Source organism: Silene latifolia, chromosome Y (assembly GCF_048544455.1).
Source record: "Silene latifolia isolate original U9 population chromosome Y, ASM4854445v1, whole genome shotgun sequence".
Classification (NCBI taxonomy): Eukaryota; Viridiplantae; Streptophyta; class Magnoliopsida; order Caryophyllales; family Caryophyllaceae; genus Silene; species Silene latifolia.
In genome coordinates this window covers 130,154,840-130,170,537 of record NC_133538.1, presented here as the reverse complement: position 1 = coordinate 130,170,537, position 15,698 = coordinate 130,154,840, and the positions used below count along the sequence as shown (strand labels likewise).

The 15,698-nt window shown below is 42.4% G+C and overlaps 1 protein-coding gene and 1 non-coding gene across 2 annotated transcripts; both read left to right on the top strand.

The window, feature by feature from the left end:
• Window positions 1-971: 971 nt before the first annotated feature.
• On the top strand, window positions 972-1,742 carry LOC141628913 (uncharacterized). Its single transcript, XM_074441995.1, has one exon. The coding sequence runs from the start codon at window positions 972-974 to the stop codon at window positions 1,740-1,742; it is 771 nt and encodes a 256-aa protein (XP_074298096.1).
• An 8,206-nt stretch (window positions 1,743-9,948) lies between these two features.
• On the top strand, window positions 9,949-10,055 carry LOC141634641 (small nucleolar RNA R71). Its single transcript, XR_012539367.1, has one exon. It is a non-coding gene; the product is annotated as a small nucleolar RNA R71 (small nucleolar RNA).
• Window positions 10,056-15,698: the final 5,643 nt, after the last annotated feature.

The following is a 15,698-nucleotide window of genomic DNA, read 5'->3' as shown; positions in this document are numbered from 1 at the left end:
TCGAGTATACAACTTAAAAAAATCCATAGTATTACAGTTCGGGCCTGGGAGTAGCATCCAGAATCAGCAGACAACAGACAGACGCAGCCCAGACTCAGGAAACATAACCAACAAGCAGTATCTGAAGCTAAGAGAGATGCTGAGCAGGATCCTAGGGATGCCACCCTCACTTGAGAAGGCAGCGCCCGACAGTTATGCTGACTCGCCATTTGTGGATGCAATATTTATTGTCGCCATGCCGAAGGGATTCGCAAACCCAAACATGACTCTCTTCGATGGCACAACAAATCCCTTTGATCACGTGAGCCAGTAAAAACAAAATATGATGACAGTGACAGCCGTTGGGCTTGTAGAAAAAGCCTGCATGTGTAAGGGGTTCGGTTCCACACTATCGGGACCAGCACTCCGATGGCTCGTAAGTCTACCTAACAGGTCAATATCCACATTTGCCGATCTGGTAAATGCGTTTACGTAAGAATTTGCAAGCAGCCGGAAACCACAAAAGCACGCTGGCGACTTATACAGGATTATTTAAGGCGCCAACGAGACCATTGGGGGAATTCAACACTAGATTCAATAATGAAAAGGTGGCAGTACGGCAGTGCGACGTGTCAACAACAGTGGAAGTGTTCAGAAGGGGCTTACACCATGAGTCAGACTTATACAAGCAGCTAACTATGCACCCTTGTCATAGCTTCGAAGCGGCACAAGAAAAGGTAGCAGCTGCAATTAGACTTGAAGAAGACATCATAGCTAAAGCCAGCATACCAAGTACGCCAAGCGTATCTAGCACGCCAGCCATGGAAAAGTCAAGTAGAAAACAATCCACCGGAAAGAAGGAGGAAAGATATAGGTCATACGGTAGGGGAGTCAACAGAATTGACAACAGAGAGGAGAATCAATAACTCCCTACGCTGAGAGAATATGGATTCACAACTGGTGTCGGAGGAATCCAAAAAGCACTCAGGGTTATGGGAGAAGGGCTAAGGTGGCCTAGGCCACCAGTAGAAGGACAGTCATGGCGAAATGACAGTAAGAAAAAATGTGAGTTCTATCGTGACATTGAGCATAACACGGAAGATTGTTACACTCTACGCAGGGAGATTAGACGCCTGTGCGAGCAGGGAGAGCTGAGCCACCTATTACCATGTGGGGGAAAGCAGCAGGATAAGGTGAGCTCTGCAAAGCCTGCAGCACTGCCTACATGCACTAAGATAATAAACGTGATAACACGCGGCTCAGACTTAAGCATATTGAGATATTCGGCAACCAAGAGGCATGCTATTGAAACTAAGGGAGACAGACTAGAGACTTCCTGTAGAGTTTCCCATAGCAACCTGCCTGTTGTCGCCTTCGACGAAGAGGATATACACGACAGCCAGAAACATCATGACGCACTTATCATAACGCTGTCAATGGCCAATTGCACGGTTAGAAAGGTCGTGGTAGATACTTGTAGCTCGTTCAACCTAATAATGTTAAAAACTATAGAAAACATGGGGTTCAATGAGAAAGACTTGCAGAAGAAGACCATCCAGCTGGTGGGGTTCAGCGGAGAAATAGCTAACTCATTGGGAGAGATCGTGATTCCAACCTATGCAAGAGGAATCAACAAACAGGTGAGGTACTTGGTTATAGATGGACCATCTACCTATAATGTTATTCTTGGGAGACCATGGTTGCATCTAATGAAGACAGTCCCCTCAACGTATCATAAATGTGTGAAGTTCCCCACGCCTTAAGGAGTAGAAACAATACGAGGAGACCAGGAAGAAGCCAGAGGCTGCTACAAGAAGGCATTAAAGTGCACAGCCAACCCTCCAGCATAACAATCATAGAAGCAACGCATCCAGGATGAATACATCGATCCCCCAGCTGAGGAGCTAGATCAAATCAACCTGGATAAGCTGCACCCAGAAAGAACTTTGCTGATAGGGGCAGGATGCACATGAGATCTCAGGCAGCACCTAATCAATTTTTTGCAAGCCAATATGGATTGTTTTGCATGGTCCCATGATCACATGATAGGAATAGATCCATCTATCATAACGCACAAGCTCAGCGTGGATCTGGGATGCAAGCCCATCCAGCAGAGACGAAGAAAATTCGCAGCTGAAAGGAATAAGGTGATCAACCAAGAAGTGGATAGCCTTCTAGCAGCAAACAAGATAAGAGAGGTAAAATATCCAGAATGGCTATCAAACGTGGTAGTAGTGCCCAAGAAGAATGGAAAATGGAGAGTATGTGTGGACTTCACCGATCTCAACAAGGCATGTCCGAAGGACCCCTTCCCACTGCCACACATTGATGCAATGGTGGATGCGACAGCTGGACATGAAATGTTAACATTCTTGGACGCCTGGGTGGTTATAACCAAATCAAGATGGATCAAGCAGATCAGAAGAAGACAACATTCATGTCTGAGAAGGGGATATACTACTACAACGTCATGCCCTTCGGCCTAAAAAATGCGGGATTTACGTATCATAGACTGGTCAACCGGATGTTCAAGGAGTAAATAGGAAGAACCATGGAGGTGTACATTGACGATATAGTGGTAAAATCAGAGAAGGCCAAGGATCACATGCAACATCTGGCAGGAACCTTCAGCACGCTCAGAGAATACAAAGTGAAGCTGAACCCTTCCAAGTGTACCTTTGGAGTTTCATACTAAAAATTCTTGGGCTACATCGTAACTCAAAGAGGAATAGAAGTCAGCACGGAGCAAATTAAGGCAGTATTACAGCTAGAGTCACCAGAAAAGCAAAAGATGTGCAACGGCTTGCAGGCTAGGTGCCAGCCTTGAACATGTTTATCTCAAGATCCTCCGACAAATGCATGCTATTTTACGACATATTGAGGAAGAGCCAAAAATTCGAGTGGACCACAGATCATGAGCAAGCATTTAGAGAGCTGAAACACTACCTCAGCACCTCGCTGTTAGTATCAAACCCAGAACAGGGAGAACCATTGTTTCTTTATCTAGCTGTCACAGAGGTAGCGGTAAGCGTGGTCCTAGTCAGAGAGCAGGACAAGGTGCAAAAGCCAGTCTACTATGTAAGCAAGTCTCTGCTACCATTAGAGACCAGGTACACATCTCTCGAAAAACTGGTACTAGCACTTGTAATTGCATCTTGCAAACTGCGTCCTTACTTTGAGTCCCGCACCATACATGTTATGACCAATTAGCCACTAAAATCTATAATGAGAAAGCCTGAGCTGTCACGCAGAATGTCAAAATGGTCTATACACCTTAGTGGGTACGACATCAGGTATGATCTAAGAACGGTGATAAAGTCGCAGGCACTGGCAGATTTCTTGTCAGATTTCAGCCCAGCTATCCAAAACCTGGTAGACAAAGAAATCCTAACCCTCCAAGGGAACAAGGAGGCAGAAGTCTGGCAGATGAACATTGATGAAGCCTCTAACCGGGGGGGGGGGTTGTAGGCCTAATCCTACGATCCCCACTTGGGGATCTGATAGCATAAGCAGTACGGTGCGAATTTAAGGCAGCTAACAATGAAACAGAATATGAAGCCTTAATACTAGGAATGCAGCTGGCTCTGAAATTATGAGTCAGGAACCTGCAGGTATTCAGCGACTCCATATGAATGATGAGTATGTAGTCAGGGATTCAAAGATTATAGCCTACCTAAAAGTGGCAAATGAGCTTAAACAGAAATTCAGAGATTGCAAGCTCAAACAGGTCCCCAGAGACCAGAATGTGGAGGCTGACGCCCTAGCAACTCTAGGGGCAACCTTCAAGCCAACAGAGCTGGCTAATATCCCCATCGCACATATATTGAAGCCATCAATAAAAAGAGTAGAAGAAGTAGATAAAGGAGAACTAGAAGATCAGCAGGATGGGGCGACTATTCTGTCAAGCACAGATGGCCAGTCAGATGACAAGTCAGCTGATTAGGCAGATGATCGGAACAGGCGAACGCATTACATAGATTAGTTAAAGAACGACAAGCTACCGGATGACAAGAAGGAGGTAAGGGGCTTTAAAATGAAAGCCTCCAGATTCACACTAATTGACAATGTGCTTTTTAGAAAGTCACTGGCAGGACCCTACTTACGATGCCTAGATAAACAGGAAGCATAGACCATATGGCATGCCCTCCATAGTGGCGAATGCGGAAACCATGCAGGGGGCAGGAGTCTATCAAATAAAGCCCTCAGACAGAGCTACTTTTAGCCTATAATGAAGGCAGCCTCTTCGGAGTATGCCCGGAAATGTGACGCCTGCCGGCAGTCAGCGCCGATGATCCACCAACCAGCAGAACCTTTGTATCCTATCATTTTCCCCTGGTCGTTGATGACATGGGGAATGGACATCGTGGGCCCTCTGTCTAGAGCCCCAGGAAACAGACAATGGATGCTAGCAATGAAAGATTATTTTTCAAAATGGATAGAAGCGGAAGCATTCACGGAGGTAAAAGACAAACAGGTCATCTCTTTTATCAAACGTAATATCATCTGCAGGTTTGGTATCCCATCAGAAATTATATGTGACAATGGATCACAATTCTTCCCAAACGACGTGGAAGGATATTGTGCCAGATGGAACATCTCTCTGAAAAAGTCAGCACCTAGGACTCCAAAGTCCAACGGGAAATCTGAATATAGCAATAAGATCATCATGGATAACTTAGGAAGGAGATTGCATGAGTTAGGAGGAAAGTGGGCAGATGAGTTGTCACTAGTGCTATGATCAGACAGGACTATGCCAAATACGGCGACAGGCCAAATGCCCTTCAGCCTGGTGTTTGACACAGAAGCAGTAATTCCATCAGAAGTTCTAGTTCCAACCCACAGGTATAGATGTATGACAAGGGAACTGAACAATGCAGAGATGATTAGGAGCCCGGATATGATAGATTAGCTGCGAGCAAGTGTAAAGATACGTCTGAGTGCCTACAAACAGTCAGTCGCCAAAAGTTACAACAAAAACGTTAAAATCAGGCTCCTGGAGGTAGGAGACCTGGTTCTCCGCAAAGTGTTCCAAAACACCAAGAATCGCAAGGCAGGAAAATTCGCCTATAAGTGGGATGGACCATACCAGGTTGAAGGCGTTGTTGGCCATGAGACGTACAGATTGATGACCATAGATGGTCAAATCATACACAAACCATGGAACATACTTCACCTGAAGAGGTATCATATTTGATAACAAGTAGAATTTAGTGTACAGAGTTTTGTATTCAAAAACGTCAAAAAAAAACACACAAAAAAAAACGGTAGCAGGCATACTACCAACTTTGTTCCATTTATTTTCTTTTTATTATGTTTCTTTGAACTTTTAAACTACTATTGAAGTCGTGTGGTCTGTAGCTTCCGGGGACCATAATTGCTCTGGCACCCCATCAGATAGTGCCAGGTACTTCACATCGCTCTGGTGGACTTTTCTATTTTTAGGCTTATTTGAAAATATCACTCTGCACTCTAACATCTATGGTACGTTGAAAGTGTTGTGGGCAGGACTGTCAACTGCAAACGCGGGGTGACAAGGCACATGGCACTCCAACATGCCTAACCTAATTCTCCAATAGTAGCACCCTCACCAGGCGGCTTGTGGAACATACGAAAGGGAGCCTGGCTGACAGCTTAAAGCTCACCCAGCTACCTTGGATACCAGCCCCAAACGTAGCTCTTAATACCGAGTACTCGACGCAATCAGGGCCCCAGCATGCATGCGCAAACATACTCTGTGCAGGGATCTCTGAGCTACCAGAAACCTGCAACGTTCCATTGGTCCTAGAATGACGACAAACTTTTCTAAGGTACACCCATGTTGGCTTTAAACGTGATGAACACACCTTGCGTCATGAACAAGGTTAAGTAGTCAGAATGTGGCATATGCCTAAATCAGTCATTGAACTGACACAGGAGCTAGCTAAGTCTGAATCAGCCTTCTCAGGCTAACACGACTGGTCTAAATCAGCCTCATAGGTTGACACGGCCACTTCCACCCAGAATGCGGCATATGCCTAAATCAGTCATTGGACTGACACGACAGCTAGCTAAGTCTAAATTAGCATTCTCAGGCTGACACGACTAGTCTAAATCAACCTCCTAGGATGACATGACCACTACAAACTAAAACCAGCTAGTAGGCCGACACGACAGCTCTCTGAGCTAAATACATAAAATCAAAAAGCCACGGCGTGAGTAAAACTTGCCAAAACTGGGCAAGGATCATTTCAAAATACGGCCAAGCACGCCACTAAGATAGGCATGGCCTAGAGTTCAGATAACCGCCACCACGGCGGAAAACACAAAGCAAAAAATGTCTAAAAATTCTTACAAATCTTGCCACACAGGGCCAGACTACCAGTCAAGAAAACTTAAAAGAAAACTTTCAACAAGAGGTCAGGTCAATGATCTCCCTCTATGGCACCTCTCCTTCATTCCCTTGCTGACCCTCCATTTCATGTACAGGACCAGATTGCACGCCCTCAGTGCCAGTAGCCTCTTGAACCTCCACAACAGTAGCAGCTTCCTGGAAAGAACCAGCCTCCTCAACAACAGTCTGCTCCATCAACGCACGGGAGTTCACCTCGCCAACCTCAGGCATTATCACACTCTAGTTAGCCTGAACAGGGTAGAGGGTCTCCATCTTCCTCTCTTCTTCCTCGATAGACTACAGGGTAGGAGGCTCAGCCAGCGCAACACGCATCCCACTGATCTTGCCCCGCCAGGTAGCATAAGGAACAATGTTGGTTGGCGAGGGAGATCAACTCACCGATCTTTAGATATTTGCTCAATGACCGGAGTTGTTGATGTTGTAGCTTCCATAGGGGGACCTTGTTGAACCTCTAACCTTGCCTCATGGACTACCAATGCCTTTGACAATTATTTTGCTTGAAGAGTTTGTTGCCTTTTTGAAACTGTCTTCTTTGGGGGTGCCTTGTTACCTCCTTTAGTTCTTGCCATTGTTGATTACACCAAAGAGAGAATGAAATCTTCAATTTTTAGTTATGCCCAAATCAATTTAAGATGAAATAATGTTGATTTGTATCTTAAAAATCGACTCAAAGGTTGAAGATTGTGGTGTTTGAATGAATTGTTGTTGTAAAAGGAGTGATTAATTTTTGTTGTGGGAAAGTTTGGATTTGATTTTGTTGAATTTGGTTGAGGAAATCTTGTTTTGTTGATGTAGAGGATGAGGGGTTTTGGGGTTTTAGGGTTTTGGGTAGTGTTTGAATGAAGCAGGGACGAGTGGATTCAAGACTGGGACGCTCGGATTCTTCACGTTTTGCATCAGGAAAAGACGCTACAGGACGAGCGTCTTTGTGCAAAGACGAGCGGATTCTTTGAAAGACGCTCAGATTCTGTTACAGGGTGATTCTTTAAATTTTAATAGCAGAAAGACGAGCTTCTTTGCTGTAAGACGAGCGTCTTGTATCAGACGAGCGGATTCTTCAATGGGACGCTCGGATTCTGTGACAGAACCATTTTTTGAATTCCACACTCAGCATTTGGACGGCGTCCTGGTGTCATAGGGCGCTCGGATTACTCGCCTGTCCACACGGATTCGAGTCCATCCGTGGAGTCTTTGCATAACCCGTAGTATTTTCATTCTTCAATTCTCGTGTTCTTCATTGTAGGGGCACTACAAAGGCATGAATAGCCTAGGCAATTGCTAACCCCACACTAAGTCAAAGAACTACACATTAATGAAATCATAAGTCCCTCCCTCACTTCTCTCAAAGATGATAAATATCTTGATCAAGGCACAAAAATATAAATCCAAAAATGACAAAAATGCAATATAAAAATTGAAAGGAAAGTTAGGAAGTTAGAATATTTACAAATGGTGGTTTAGGGAGGATTCCACCAAACTCTCATCCAATATGAGATGTCAAGGGGGCATGTTCAAGGTGTTGTTGATGTTACTCAACACCTTGAAGAAGTAGTCGAAAGCTTGTTCATTGTCGTGATAGAGGTCCTCAATAGACCTTTGCACTTATTGTTCTCCATGATGGTCTTGGTTCATAGCATTGCCAATGTAGGGATTGAATATCCCTTCGAACTCATCATCCCAAAGACCGCAAACTTCGTCTACTTGATCATTAAAAATCTCTTGAGTTGATAGAGACAACTCTCCTTCTTTCTTGTTTTGGCCAATGAGGCCATCCTCTTCACTTGTCATGGGTGAGCTTTTCAAGCTTTCTTTGTTGTTATTCTCTTGTTCTTTGAATGGAGCATCATCAACTTTCTTTTTCCATTGGAATTCCGACTTCTTCCTATCATCCTTCCGGCTATAGTGATCAACCATGAAGCATGGTTCATGCAAACGGGGAGCTCTCATGGTCTTGTCAAGATTGAAAGTTATGCTCTCGTCTCCCACTTCTAGAGTAAGCTCTTCGTGCTTCACATCTATCACCGTACCCGCGGTGTGCAAGAAAGGTCTACCTAGAATGATCGGAATATTGGAGTCTTCTTCCATGTCAACAATGACACAGTCCACCGGGATGAAAATTTTTCCAACTCTCACGGGAACATCTTCCCATATCTCTAACGGTGTCTTCGAAGATCTATCGTCCATTTGGAGTGTGATGTTGGTACATTTAAGCTCTACCATCCCTAACCTTTTACTAACCTTTTACTAACTGAATACGGCATAACACTCACGCTTGCTCCTAGATCACACAAAGCCTTGTTGATCGTGGTGTCGCCAATGGTACACGGTATTGAGAAGATTCCCGGATCTTTAAGTTTCGGAGGTGAACTCCCTTGAAGGATTTCACTACTCACCTTAGTGAAGGCGATAGTTTCAAGCTTCCGGATCGACTTCTTTTTCGTAAGGATGTCCTTCATGTACTTTGCATAGGCCGGCAGGTGATTGATTAATTCCGTAAAAGGAATCGAGACTTTCAAATTCTTAACAATTTCCATAAATTTTCCAAGTTGGTCATCGAACTTAGGTTTAGCTTGACGACTTGGGAATGGAAGCCTAATCAAAATGGGCTCCTTTTCCTTGGCCTTCTCTTCACTTTTCTTTGAAACTTCTTCTTTTGTTGGTTCTCCTTCCTTGGAGTTTTGCACAACTTATTCTTTGTCACTAGCTTCCACAACTTCATCCTCAACTTACTTCTTTTGTCCTTCATACCTCGTACCACTCCTCAAGTAAATGGCACTAACCGTTTCATGTCTTGGGGGATTACTTTAAGGTGGTAATTGCCCCTTTTGTCTTTGAGAACTTGAAGATGCTAGTTGGGTCAATTGAGTTTCCAACATTTTTGTGTGGGCTAGGATGTTGTTGATGGTGATGTCTTTTGCTTGACTATCCTTTTGCATTTGAGTGAAAAACTCTTGTTGATTCTTTTGCATTTTGTTGATTGTATGGGTTTGATTTTGGTAACCTTGGTTTTGGTTGAAAAAGGGTCTTTGATATTGGTTTCTCATGGGAGGTGGGGTGTATGTTGGTTGAGGGTTTTGAACATTTTGGCTTTTGTATGAGAGATTTGGGTGGAATTTGGTGTTTTCATTGTAATAATTGGAATAAGGGATACCACTCTTGTATGCTTGAAAAGCATTCACTTGTTCATTTGTTCCCCTAAATTCACTTTGGTCATGTCCCAAAGTTCCACAATTCTCGCATATCCCACATGGGATTGATGAAGATGCTACCATGGCATTAACATGATGCTTTGACGATTTTGAGGTTCTTCAAGTTTAGCCATAGCCTTCTCAAACTTCAAGTTAATGGTATCAATATGAGCACCCAATTGAGTAATAGAGTCCACTTCATGCTTTCCTTCTCTAATAGCCTTGCGATGTCTACTATATTGCTAGTTATGGACCGCCATTTCCTCAATCTTGTTCCAAGTTTGATTATCGTCAACTTCGGTGAACATACCATTTGATCCCATGTTGAGAATGTTTCTTGAGTCTTCATAAAGACAATTCCAAATCTGTTATACCAAGAACCATTCGCTAAGTCCATGATGAGGACATGAGAAACAAATTCCTTTGAATCGCTCCCAAGCTTCATACAAAGATTGTTCATCCCTTTGCTTAAAACCCGTAATCTGAGCTCTTAGCATGTTAGTCTTTTCCGGAGGGTAGAATTTTTTGTAGAAAGCTAGAGCCAACTTCTTCCAAGAGTCAATTCTAAGAGTAGCCTTATCAAGGCTCTTCAACCATTGTTTTGCGGTGCCAATTAGAGAAAAAGGAAATAAGACCCATAGAATTTGGTCTTGAGTCACACCGGTTTGTGAGATCGCATCACAATAGTCACAAAAAGTCTCCATGTGAGAGTGAGGGTCTTCACTAGGCATCCCCCCAAATTGGCTTCTTTCGACTAATTGGATAAATGCGGATTTTGCAATGAAATTTCTTGTTAAATTTTGTGGTGTGGGAGTACCATTGGGTAGGTTCTCCTCGGTTGGTATGGAATGTGATGAAAATTTAGGCATTGTGGGTTGATTTTGTGTTGGATTTCGTGTTGGGTTCTCCTCACCTTCTCTTGCAAAAGGGTTGATGATCTCAATAGTGTTTGGTTGAATATCTACAACCTCACCAATACCTCTCAAAGTACCTCTAGTAAGTCTTCTATTGTTTGTCAAAGTCCTTTCAATTTCGTGATCAATGGGTAACAAGTTACCTTGCGATCTTCTAGACATGCAAAATATCAAACAACTTGAATATAATTAGAACAAACCTTGAGGAGTCTTACTTCCCCAAGGCAAAGAAAGACACAACTAATAACAATCTAAGAAAATCAAATCAAGTTAACACCGTCCCCGGCAACGGCGCCATTTTTGGCCGGACTCACTCACATGGAGATTTAGTTTTCGGTTACTTGTCGTTAAGAGCACCTAGACCAAAACAATATTTATAACTTCACAAACAACTCTAATATTAGTAAAGAGGCAAGTAAAGGTCGGATCCCAAGGGACAGGTATTGATGTAGGATTTTCGATTGCAAGTAGCGGTGTCTAGGGGTGTCACGATTTTGGGTTGAGATGAGAAGATCACTAAACTAAATAACAATAAAAGTAAACATGCAAGATGATTAAAAAGGGAAGTAAACAATTGATTAAAAGCACTAGGGTGTCATGGGGTCATAGGGGATTCATGGGAATTGATCATACAAACATATTCTCAAATTATAAGCAAGCACTTATTGTTGTGATGGATCGAGTTGGTTTATATCTTACAATCCTAGGAAGGTTTGGGTCCCGGAGCCGAATCGATTAGATTGTAAAACACATACAAGTCGACTTAATCCTCCCTACTCAACTATATGCATGGTCTAATGAGACTCGAGTTGGTTTATGTCTTACAAGTCTCATTGAAAAGGTAAGTGATGGGTAAAAAAATGCAAGGATTCATAGGCTCGCATTTCATCAAACATAACATGTACATAAGTTGAGATCACAACAAGCAAGCAAATAAACTATGAAAACATATTAAATTAAGCATGAATCATTCCCCATGTTGGTTTCCCCTAATTACCCATTAACCCTAGTTAAGGAAACTACTCAATCATTATCAAGTTTAGCATGTTAACAAGGTTCTCAATCACATTAACAAAGCAAAACATGGTGAATAAATGAAGATGATTAACAATAATTATAAAGGGATTAAGAGAATTATACCTACTAATGATTCCAAAATAAAGCAAAGAATAATAGAAGTACTTGATGATTGATTGGAAGGTTATCAATCTCCCAATAATAACCCAAATAATCTTCAATTACCCAAAATAAAAGATGAACAAAAGAGAAATTAAGGAAATGAGATTTGTATTAAGACTTGATTTGAAGTTGATTACAAGATTAAGAAGAGAATAGAATGATATAAACTATACTAAGGATTGATAAGTAGAACATGATTATCTAATTAGACTAATGGGTATTTATAGTGGGGATTAGGTACACAGATTAGGGTTTACTAAGGACTTAAATGATGATTAAGTCCTTGAGGAATCGCTCCTCTTAGAAAAGATGTGAGTCTCCTTTTTGCCGGTCTTTGATAAATATGCGCATCTTTCATGGAGGGAAGAAAAGGATGTATGGGACTGTAAGGGAATCCGAGCGTCCAAGGTGTTGGGACGGGCGTATTTCCTGGTGGATGGACGGGCAGATTGATAGGCTGGACGAGCGGATTGTTCTGTAGTTGGACGGGCGTCTTGATGGCAAAGACGCTCGGATTCCTCACGTCTTGGACAGGCGTCTTGCCTAGTTGGACGGGCGGATTTCGTCACAGCTTTCTTTTCTTCTTTTCTTCTTCCAATAATCCTCTGGGATTTAGTCGGAGATGCAAGGATTTCTTCATCATTTCCCATCTACTATAATATGTACAAAGGCCTTCAAGTCTTGTCTTCTCTTTGATGCTTGGTCATTAGATTCGATCAATTTAGCTCTATTTTGCCATGAAAATGCAAGGTTTGCACTCCTCTCCTACCAAGGAAACAAAACCTCAAAGAATATGCAAAACAAAGGACTAAAGATAGTAAATGACCCAAATATGCACTAAAAAGCATAGGAACGAGGCAAATTCGGGGACTAAATGTGCTCAAATAATGGTCACATCAGTACAAATTGGGTCTTTGTTGTTAATCCTTGTATTTAATAGCGATTAGTTACTTGAGTTGACGGATTTAGCTAATTGATTTGGTACATCTTGACCTAGATTGAAAGATTGGAAGGAGTAAGACTTGCAATGAACATTAAGGCATTCTAATGAGTGTGAAAGCTAAGTTAGTAATGTTTTAGGGCGAATAGCAGACCTAAAGGACCTTTTCATTACCCTGCGGACCGAGTTTATGCTGACCTACGACCCTAGATTGTACTCCTAGAAAACAATGGTGAACCGACTGTCCTAGTTTTTTTTCTCTCTATTTGTCATTTTCCTTAAAGTTTAGTCTTTTTTACCTCTCTGCTCTCTTCCCTTATATCTTCGTGGTTTAGAACCAAAATAATCAGAAACCCAAGAAACGGTTACTTAGACAGACTTAGTTTAGCTTATAGAATTCCCATCTCCCTGTGCATACGATACCCGACTTACCTTTGCTGCATTAGTTTAGAGCCGGTTGGTTTTTATTTTTGATAGGGTTACGACAGCAGTGTCAAATTTTGGCGCCGTTTTCGGGGAGGTGGTGTCATTTTGTTTTCTTTACATTTAGTTTGTCTCTCGTCTCAAGGAATTTATTCCTTGAGACTGATCTCATATTTTTCTCTAGTGCTATAATTGTGTTGCAGGTAATTTGTCCTAGAAGAGGGCACTATTATATCTGTTGTTCTTACAACTTCGTTTGCTAAAAATGCTGAACATCGCCAGTCACTCAGAACCTACCGTAGATTCTCTGCCCAAAGGTTTCTTGCTTCCTACAACAGATTCGGGCACCTTTGGAATTCATCCAGCCTACATTCAGTTGGTTGAGAGGAATCTCTTCAAGGGGGTAGCTGGCGAGGATCCGTGTAGGCATATGAAGTTGTTTACTGATTATTGCTCCACAATTCCTTTAGCTGCTGGGGTGACACAGGATATGGACAAGGGAGGCTTTTTCCTTTTTCTTTGACTGATGACGACAGGGAGTGGTTGAGAGATTTGGATAGGGAAGCTGCTGGTGTTACCGACTGGAATTCCCTAGCTTTAGCCTTTTACAGAAGGTACTTCCCATCACAGGGCAGCAATGCACTAAGAGGCCAAATCATTAGTTTCACAAAATTGGCCAATGAAGATTTGAGTAAAGCTTGGACTAGGTTCAAGAAGGTAGTTCACTTTGTACCTCATCATGGTTTCCAACGATGGGTCTTATGTACCCAATTTTACAATGGGTTGTATGCTGATCAAAGAGCCATATTAGATAATGTAGCTAAAGGGAGATTCCAGAAAAATGTTGGAAGATAATAAGGGATGGCATCGGATGGAGGATATGGCCATTCATGTAGCTGAGTACGAGAATCCCAGAGGAGGTAGGCAAGTGATCGAAAGAGAAGGTGAATCACTTGTAGCTGAGGTGGAAACACTTGATGCCGGGTGTGACAAATTAGAGAGCCCGACGATGGGTGAACATGAGCAGGTCCATGCTATGATTGAGCAAAGCCGCAACAAGATTAATCTTCTTGCACAAATATAGAAATAGCAGAGCTGAAATCCTTGGTGCTATATTTGGCACTTCAAGTCTAGGAAAATGCGGAAGAAAATAAGGGGTCTATGAAGAAGTTGCAGGATCAAATCACTCAATTTGCATCTGAAAAAATGAACCAAGCAAATCAATTACCTTCTTGCAGCCCGATTAATGCAATTAATCTCCGAAGTGGTCTTACTTATGATGGACCAGAAATGCCTAAAAATGTCGATTCCTCTAATAATGAAAGTTCGGAGACTGTTTTGGAAGAACAAATTGACGACGTCGCTGTTGAACATCGTCCAAGCTCTCGATCGAGTGAATCTGGTACTGGATCGAGTGGTGTTTCCTCTGAAAGTCCTCTATCGAGTGATCTAGGTTCTCGATCGAGGAGTGCCCAATTTGATGATCTCGATCGAGAGGTTTGTGTTCCTCGATCGAGCATATCCCATGAGAAAAGCTCTCGATCGAGTGAAAACTATGCTCGATCGAGTACATGGAACAGCGGAGATGCTGCTTCGAAGTCTAAACTCGCTGCTGGGTCATCTTCCCCTACTGTGGAGATGCCACGTTTAGACAAAGGTAAAGAGAAAGTTGCAGACCCACTTACTGTTACCAGAATTCCTTATCCAGGATGTTTGAAAGATGATAAGGTTAAGTGACAGTACGGTAAGTTCGTGGATGTGGTAAAGAATCCTCAGGTGACCGTTCCTTTTACCGAGCTAATTACCCAGGTACCTTCTTATGCAAAAATTTTGAAATATATTTTGACGCGTAAGAGAGAGCTTAGTGAGTTTGAGACTGTTGCCTTTATGGAAGAGTCTAGTAACTTAACTCTTAATAAAGCTCCGCCTAAAATGAAAGACTCGGTAGTTTCTCTATTACCTGTATCATAGGAAATGAAGTGATAGATAAGGCTCTCTATAATATAGGAGCCACTGTCAGCGTCATACCTTACTCTATTTGCAAGAAGCTTAATATGGGTCATCTTAAAATGACTAATATCACCCTCCAGATGGCTGATAGATCGGTCAGACGACCCCTAGGTATCCTAGAAGACGTGCCTGTCAAAGTAGGCAAGTTCTTTATACCAGTAGATTTCATTGTCTTAGACATAGCCGAGGATACACAGACCCCGATTATATTAGGAAGACCATTCTTCTGTACAGCTGGGGCTATTATTGATGTCAAACAAGGGCATTTGACTCTTGCAGTGGGGGATGATGCAATCACTTTCAATTTGCCTGGTACACTTGCTGGACCAATGATAGAGGATACTTGTTATTCAGTTGATATCGTTGATAAGTCTGTTTATGAGTTCTGGTCAGATTCCTTGATAAAGGATCCATTGGAAGCTTTGATGTTGTTAGATAAGTGTGCAGATAACCCGGAAAATAATGACACTGTGTTGGATCTGCTTAAAGCTGCGGTAGATGAGCTTGAACTCACCGACGCTGAAGAAGAGAGGGTAGAACAATTGGTAAACACTCTTTTCGCTATGGAGGTAAAGGTACCCGAGCGTAAGCCTCTTCCTTCTCATATTAAATACATTTTTAGATGATACTGAGCAGTATCCAGTCATTGTTAGTGCCAAATTGGATGATATGCA

Bases quoted from the DNA above. Each gene is read 5' to 3' on its own strand.
- LOC141628913 (XM_074441995.1), top strand. From the start codon at position 972: ATGGGAGAAGGGCTAAGGTGGCCTAGGCCACCAGTAGAAGGACAGTCA.